The following is an 8,628-nucleotide window of genomic DNA, read 5'->3' as shown; positions in this document are numbered from 1 at the left end:
CTTCCATTGTCACTTTATTTTTCTGGACGCAGAGAAAGTTGAGTCTCTGCTCTCAGTCTGCAGCTTTCCAAGCGATCTTTTTCCTATCATAAACTCCACAGCGCTGATCCATTGCAGGACACTGGAGCTCTTCCTCCATAGACCAGGCCTTATATGCAACATTATTTCCATTTACCCAAAACCAATGAGCTGAGATGAAGCGCAGACCAATCCAAACATCATCTGTCAGGGCTGTGCTCTTATCTTCTGCCTCCTTCATAATCACATCTGAGCTTAAACTGGCAAGATCAATGTAGTTTTGTCTGCAGTATTCCAGAGCCTCTTCCCACGTGTTCTCCTGCTTCACCACGATCAGCTCAAAGACCTCCATACAATAAAATGGTAAAGACAAAGAGCAAGGATTATCATTCAATTTAGTATTTGATTTTAAAGGAACACTCCGACTTTTTGGGACTTTAGCCTATTCACCTTATCCCCCAGAGTTAGATAAGTCCATACATATCCTTTTCATCTCCGTGCGTGCTAAGTCTGTTTGACGCACCCACCGCTAGCCTAGCTTAGCACAAAGACTGGATGTAAATGGTTGCAGCTAGCATACTAATCCAAATAAGTGACAAAATAACGCAAACATTTTCCTATTTACATGTTGTGATTTGTATAGTCACAGAGTGTACAAAAAACAAAGTCACATTAAACACAGACATATTTTAACCGTATAAATACTGGGAACTATATTCTCTGAAGGCGAAGCACTGCTACTTAGGTGGAGTGATTAGTGCAACACTCTGAACGAACTCTCTGCTCCTCACCACGGCGCGTCTCAGGTGCTGCGGTATCACTCCACCTAAGTAGCAGTGCAGCACATTTTTCATGCAAAGTATTGGGTTGTCCACCGTCCCACATAATATCAGTTGCATTCTCGCCTCCGGTCCATCTCCACAGTGTTGGGATGAGGACATCTCTCTGAAGTCCAATCCAGAAATAATCACCAGTGACCTTTGGATTAGCAGAGAGTCGTTTCAGTACTTCATTGCTGGCGGCTGACAGATCATCATGGTTCCTTCTGCAGTGCTGCTGTGCTTTCGGCCACGTCATACTGTCTTTCACATAATAGTGTCTTCTGTAGAGGCTGGTGTTCAATCTAAGGAAACACAAAAACAGAAACACAGTGACTGTAGCCTTCATTGATGCTATATTGTCAATGTATCCAGTGTTGTAATGCAGCAAAGTTTTCAATCGCACATTTATTTGATAGCAATAATATGCTACCACACCTTCCCGAAGATTTCCTACATAACAAACCAATAAAAAAGCAGGCCTGACCAATTAAAGGATTGGCTCCTCCCCTTTTGTCCATCCCCCATTCCTTAATCTGTTCTAGTTTGGGACATTCTGAAACTACTCGCACTTCTCATGTTTGAGATGAATCGCTTGATATATTCCTTGTTTGTAAGTCGCTTTGGATAAGCATCTGCTAAAATGAATAAATGTAAATGTATCGCACACCCACCACTGGAAAAGATATTTTTCACAGGACAAAAACAAAGTTGTTATTTGCCTTACAAATGTGTGAGGAAGTGGAAATGAACTCTGTGGCTTTCGCATTGTAATCTTCATGTGTTTTGCAACACCGAATCTAAAATCCTTCAATTCCATTCTTGACCACCCAAATTTTATGAACATTTTCAATACAAATCAACCTAGTAAGTACTATCAATTCAGTACAAATATGTATTTAAAATAGCTTAAAAAAAATACATCACTGTTATTGTTGAAATGCATTCTGGCTTCTTGAACAAGACAAAATGTTGGGTGGGGCTTAATGCATCAGGAATCGATTGGACTGTTGTTTTGTGTGCTAATTGCTGTGATGTGAAGGGAATTTAATGTTTTGGATTAAAGATTACAAGAGAAAGTGAATTAAATATAATAATAATGATCAAAGAATAAATCATGTATAAAAATAAATGCAGCAAAATTCCATTAAAAACTAAGAATTGTCCATTTTGAATTCATGGTGACTTTAAAATGTTACATGTTGTGTTTGGGCCTGATTTGACCCATTTTTTGAATTTCACAAAAAAAACTGTGTGGTTTCCTGTCTGTATGAATGGCAGCTTCCTCTAGATCAGTGGAAATGAGGATCCAGGGCATGAAGTATGTACAAAGGGAGACATTTGCCATTTCACTGATATTCTCAAGCTTTTTAAATCATTATTAAAGGCGTAGTTCACCCAAAAATGAATTCTGTCAAAATTTCCTCAGCCTCAAATTGTTCTAAACCGCTATGAGTTGAAAATATTGTATATTGATATTTTGAAGAATGTGGGTTACTAAACAGTTGTTGGTCCCCATTGACTTCCATAGTATGAAAAAAAAAAAAAAAAAATGATACCATGGAAGTCAATGGAGCCCAGGAACTACTTTAAGTGACACTGTATGTAAGGGTGACATTGAAACGTTGGCCTTTTAAAACATTACATGAGAGGAAAATCACAAAAAAAAAATGTTTAACCTTTAAATTTAAGGACAAAACAATTAGGCAAATTCAGATTTCCCTCAGAAACAGGTGCCATGGTAAAATGCTTCCACATGTAAAAATCAGGATTTGGTTACTGTGCATGTTTTTCTACATGTGACACAAAACTCTCCAGCAGAAACATGATTCAAAACGCTGCAAGATCTTTCAAAGCAGTCCTGCGTTAAAACATCGCTTGTATTTATCAACGTGTTTGTTTGTGTCTTTTTATGTAATTGAGACTGGGGACGGTTTCAATCAGAAACGCACATGGCTTGTAGCTAATAAACATTTTGCAAAAGAAAACCTCAAAATGTTTATTATACAGTAAGACAGAAACTCACCTGTTCACCGGTCATTTTCCTCAGCTGTAGCCTAGGCAAAGGCAAGCGCGTGGTTCCAAATCTTCCCCCGGAGACTCGAGCTAAATGAATCCCGATATCTTAGCGCCATCTACTGATTTAGAAGAGGAAGCTCAACTGCATTTGTGAAAAAAATCATTTAAAAAGCCAAGTGCCTCACAGACAGATGCATTTGTGTGCACTAGATTTGGTATTTGTTCAAAGGTTACATGCAATTTACAGGATGGTTTGTATTTATTTGTGAAATATTATCTAGGCTCATTTATTTATATTTGTAAAACACAATGTTTGTTTCTCCACTGCGTTTTCGCTCAAATTGACCTTTGCATTTGAACATTGTTTGCAAGTCGAGTTTTGCGCAAATCGAGTTTTTTTTGCAAACCGCTGGATTTGTTTAATTATGGCACATAATCCAGTCCACAGTACAGTCCTTAAAGTTATTTTCTTAGTGTGAAGCAGTGGCGGATCTAGAAAATTTTACATTACTAAGACAACACAACCTGTCATAAACATGACATAGCAGATTCATTATCAAACTTAAGAAACCACTTAGCTTTATTGGTTAACATTACATTAAACTGTCAGGTGGTTGGTTTTGACATTGGCTGTCATGAAGCCATTATAACTGTTTAATGACAAATTCAATTTGTACCACTGTAGTTGAGGTCACGAAAAATATTCATGACAGTTATAATGGACTGATGACAGCCAATGTCAAAACCTGCACATGTCAGTTTAACTTAATTTAATGCCAAGTTGTCATGACAAAGAAACTGACAGGTTATGATGTTATGGTTTATGTCAAGATGTCATAACAAAGACATCTTAAACAATGTCATATTTGCATTCAAAATGTCATTATTGAGCGAAAGACACTTAATGACAGTTGTCATAAACATGCATAAACCCTACTTCATATTCATGACATATGTCATGTCATGGTTATGAAAGTGTCATGTCAGTCGTACACCCCTTCAAGTAACGTGTTACCAAATGGGGGGTATATAAAAAAAAGTACAATAATTGTGTCCAAGGACTTTTAGTAATTTAGACTTTTAGAATCATTGATCGGTTTCTTAAAACTAAATTGCTTGATCGTAGAGAATAATGGAGGATAGGCTTTTTGGAAACGCAGACAGTCTGTTTGAATGATTCATTCACAAATCGGACTGATCGGTCCTCGGGTTCAACTCGTGATTAAAAGATCCGGTCGTAGAGGTAACTTTCTGATCAAGTTTATTAGTAAAATGACTTGCGATTCGTTCTTGTGTTCGTATTACTTGAGAAGACTTGGAATAGCAGTCATACGGATTGCCTTTATCATACATTTGCGTCCAGCGTCCTTTCCAAGCCTCGATAGGCTACGGTCAGTAGCATAATTGCGTGGAAAGGGACAAGTAGAATTCGACTTTTGTGTTCTACAGAAAAGAGTTAAGCGTCTGAAATGACAGAGGGTGAGTAAATTATATATTTTTTTCATTTTTGGTTGAACATCGCTTTCATTCAGAAACTATTCAATGAAAGAGTGAGTGAACTGATTCAGATCATTTTGCTAACCACTTTCTGAATCACAAGAGTGATTACATCACGAATCTACAGAGAATAATGGACGCATACCTTGAGTAGCCTATGCTGAAATACTGTCAGTCAAATGTAGTCACCGCTTTCTTCAATGAATCACTACATTTTCAAACGATCAAAATGACTCACCTGACGTTCAGAGGCCGTGTTTGATTGGCTACTTTGTTTTGCAGACAGACACTGGATGTAATAAAGATATATCAGTGGGTTTGTGTGGAATAAAACATCGATTACAACATCTTTGAGAGTTTTGTTTAATAGTTTAAGAAAGCAAAATATGTAAAAAGTAAAATGGATGAGTATTCAGACAGAAAGATCATAAAGTATATGTGGAATTTGTGCAAAAAAGTTACAGCAGATTTGAATGTGTATAACGTCTCAAAAAACGTCGTCTTGACAGGTGTTTTTATTATTACAAATGTAAAGTTTAAAAGCACTAAACAAGAGGATGCAGCAACGTTTCAAAAGAAAGACTAGACTAGACTTTATCGTTATTATTATCACAAATGCAGGGCAGTTAACCTAAATCTATATTAACTATTACAATATGCTTCGAAAATAGTTTTTATTTTAAATTGAATTAACTAACCATGAATAATTTCATGGTTTCTTTCTTTCAGATTTACATTTCTGTAAATGTGCCAGTGTTAGCCAACAGTCTTCTTGACGCAGAGAAAGTTGAGTCTCTGCTCACAGTCTGCGGGTTTCCAAACCTTCTTCTTTACATCATAAACCCCACAGCGCTGATCCATGGCAGGACACTGGAGCTCTCCACCCGCAGACCAGACCTTATAGTCCAGACCTTCTCCATTTAGCCAGAACCAGTGACCAGCGATGAAGCGCAGACCAATCCAAACATCATCTGTCAGGGCTGTGCTCTTATCTTCTGCCTCCTTCATAATCACATCTGAGCTTAAACTGGCAAGATCAATGTAGTTTTGTCTGCAGTATTCCAGAGCCTCTTCCCACGTGTTCTCCTGCTTCACCACGATCAGCTCAAAGACCCCCATACAATAAAATGGTAAAGACCAACTGCAATAAGCATCATGAACTTTAGAAGAGGACTTTTTGACTTTACCACATTGTTCATACAAAGTATCTGGTTCGCCCCTGTCCCACTTGACATCAGTTGCATCCTCACCTCCACTCCATTTCCACAGTGTTGGGTCGGTAGCATCTCTATAAAGTCCAATCCAGTAATCACCAGTGACCTGTGAATTATCAGAAAGTTGTTGCAGTTCTTCATTGCTAACGGTGGACAGGTCATCATGGTGAGTTTGGCAGTATTGCTGTGCACTTGACCACTGCTTTCTCTCATCCACATAATAATGTTTTCTGTAGAGGCTGGTGTTCAATCCAAAGAGACTCAAAAACAGAAACACAGTGACTATAGCCTTCATTGCCATATTGTCAATATATCCAGTGTTGTGCCAGCAGCAAAAATGCCCAAAGTCTCAATTTATGAAGATTTCTTTCTTATAGACCAGTCAGACAAGGACAGCCTTGACCAATCAAAAGTCAAGCTCTATTTGTAAGACTCCTCCTCTTGCCTTACCTTATTCCTTTGAGTTGCTTTGTAACCCAGATGGTATTTTTAAAAAAAGTCCATCTTTGAATGAAAATGAAGTGAATTGATGTGAAATAATGCAATAATTGTTTCACAGACAGTAAGTCCAGGGTCCATGCTGCTACAGTATAAGACAAATCTGATAAGTCCCATTTTCACAAACGCAAATCTAGTAGTAAAATTAAGTATAATTTATATGTGTGGAGAATGTGGAAATGACCTTTCCGTCATTCCAAAGTAACATATTGAACTATTGTAGAACTGTCTTTGCATGCTTAAAAAAATCTCCAAGCATTTCAGGTCTATTTTAGTTTCTCATCCTGTTGCATTCGTTTGTTTTTTATTTGTTTTATTTTGTTTTTCTGATGGCTCACTGTAGTTCCTGACCTTGACAATATAATAATCAATGTGCTTAAAATGTGTCCCTGTGTCTTTAGATCTTTTAAAGAGACTGTGGATGTGGTCGCTCGTCATCGTGATTTAGCTCTATTTTTTATCATGTAAGATACGGTTAAGGAACGCTTAAATGCAGAGACAACATGTTTGTTTTCCCCACTTTGTGATTCCGTTTGTGTAATGTTTCAAGTACACTTTAAAAGAGGGTCGTACTGGAATTGAAAATGTGTCTTTTGTGTCTGTTTTTTTTTAAATGACCTGCACTGCAAATCAGAGGATGCAAATAAATATGGTTTAACTTTCAAACTAAGTGAAAGAAACAAATTCAGTTTGACCTTAGAAACAGGTAAAAGCCATTCAAATGAGCAAACATATATTTGTACAATATTTACAGATTAATGTGCATTAAAATATCTAATGTACAGTATGAAATATTGATTCATTTTGAGGTTTGTGAAAGTTCACTTTCAACTGTACTATTAAATTATTAATGTTTTTAAAGCTTCAAGAACTTTTAGTGTCCAATAACAGCCAGGGAAATGTACTGTAAATGTATAAATAAGGGATTGAATATCCAATATATCGGCCAGTGCTAATAAATAAAAAATCTCTGGTATCAGCCAATAACCACAGTAAATTGAGCATGAATCGCTAATGTTAAAATCTCAGTCAAATGCTGCTAGATATGAATTACCAGTGCTTTTTTAAATACTATAGTATTAATATTTTGAGCTTTTATAGCTCTATTTTCAGTTGTAATTTTAATTTAAGTAATTTTGTGAGCTTTGTCATTTTTATATTTGGAAATATTGTTATATAGCTTTGATGTTTTTTTTTTTTGTTTTTTTTTATTATTATAATTATTTTATTTATTTTTATCATTTGGGTAATTTTATTGCAGCTTTATTTGAGTTAATGAAAATAGTACAGTTAAACCATGTAACTTTTTTGGTTAAAAATGAATACAATTTAAATCATGAGTCAATACATCATCAATCCTTCTTCCAAAACGTGTTTTTGTCTTATCCTTATTCACTATGTTAAGCCTTTTATAAGTGTTTATATTTTAGACCTGTTGGGATGTTTTTAGTTTTTTTTTGCATGCGTCACTCATCCATGCGTGTCTCTTCGGAGAGAAGTTGCTCCGGGTCTGGTGTGGGAGTCGCAGAGGTTAGTTTTACATCGAGTGAGAAAGGTTGAAACTCTCGATCCTCCGGGGAATCACCCGTTAAAAAAATTCAGCTGACAAAAACAGAACGCGACAGAGCTCGTAATAAAACGAGAATCAACATTGGCTTTGCTTTTCAGAGATGGAGGGATTTGAAATGCTGTAAGAGCGACATGACCGCGTTTTTATTACTCAACTGGTGAGTAAGGTATTTTATTGAGGAGATAAACTGCCATATGTAGCTCTCTGATATCATTGTAAAGCATTATCTATTAAACATTATTTTATTATGGTTGTTGCAGCGCTATGCTGGAATTAATTTTTAAAGAAGATTGAAATGTGGATTTCCCAAATTTCTACAGTGATACTGCTGAATACAATGTAGTTCAGTAATGTTATGTAACATAGGCAAACCCAGCTGGCATTTTGTCAAGGCACTGTTGAATCAACGTCAGGTGCCAGTGTTGAATAACCGTTGAATTTTGTTTAGATTTGCAAATCAGATTGCAAATTGGATTTTGGAACAACGTTATTTTGATATATTTCAACAAAATGTTTAAAAGTCATGGTTGTAAAAATAATGTTGATTTGACTTACAACTCAATTTTTTTTTATATTTCTATGTTGAAATCCGTAGTGAGTCAACAACACAACTTCAACTGTTTGGTGTTCAACGTTGTTTTAACGTTGAATTAATGTTTTTTCATAAACTGACATTATTTCAACCACATTTAAATGTTTAATGTCAGTCGAATGCCAGCTGGGAACCTACATTTACAATAGTTACTGACAACAAGGAAAATAATATATTTGGCTTTATGGTATCCTGACACAGACAAAGTTGAGTGCCATGTTTTTTTCTATTCAAAAGCAGGACACTGGAGCTATTTTTTGTCTCTCTAATTTTTAGTGCACTTTAAAAATCTCTTTTACGGTCCTTTCAGTTTTTCAGTCTGTTGGATTCGTTATTATTAACAGAGCATTTGAACTGGGGGTGGGGTGGCTTGACATCGTGTTTTAGCTCATCTTTTATCAC

General features: G+C 36.2%; 1 protein-coding gene across 1 annotated transcript; it reads right to left on the bottom strand.

Moving 5' to 3' along the window:
- Positions 1–5,108: 5,108 nt before the first annotated feature.
- On the bottom strand, positions 5,109–5,907 carry LOC130091268 (lymphocyte antigen 75-like). The gene has a single exon (XM_056259082.1). The coding sequence runs from the start codon at positions 5,865–5,867 to the stop codon at positions 5,109–5,111; it is 759 nt and encodes a 252-aa protein (XP_056115057.1). The 5' UTR covers positions 5,868–5,907.
- Between the last annotated feature and the right edge of the window lie 2,721 nt (positions 5,908–8,628).

Source organism: Rhinichthys klamathensis, unplaced genomic scaffold (genome assembly GCF_029890125.1).
Source record: "Rhinichthys klamathensis goyatoka isolate OS25496 unplaced genomic scaffold, OSU_Roscu_1.1 h1tg000165l_1, whole genome shotgun sequence".
NCBI classification, from domain to species: domain Eukaryota; kingdom Metazoa; phylum Chordata; class Actinopteri; order Cypriniformes; family Leuciscidae; genus Rhinichthys; species Rhinichthys klamathensis.
This window is presented reverse-complemented; position numbering and strand designations above follow the sequence as displayed.

Excerpts from the sequence above, each read along its gene's own strand:
- LOC130091268 (XM_056259082.1), bottom strand. The coding sequence starts at position 5,867 with ATGGCAATGAAGGCTATAGTCACTGTGTTTCTGTTTTTGAGTCTCTTT.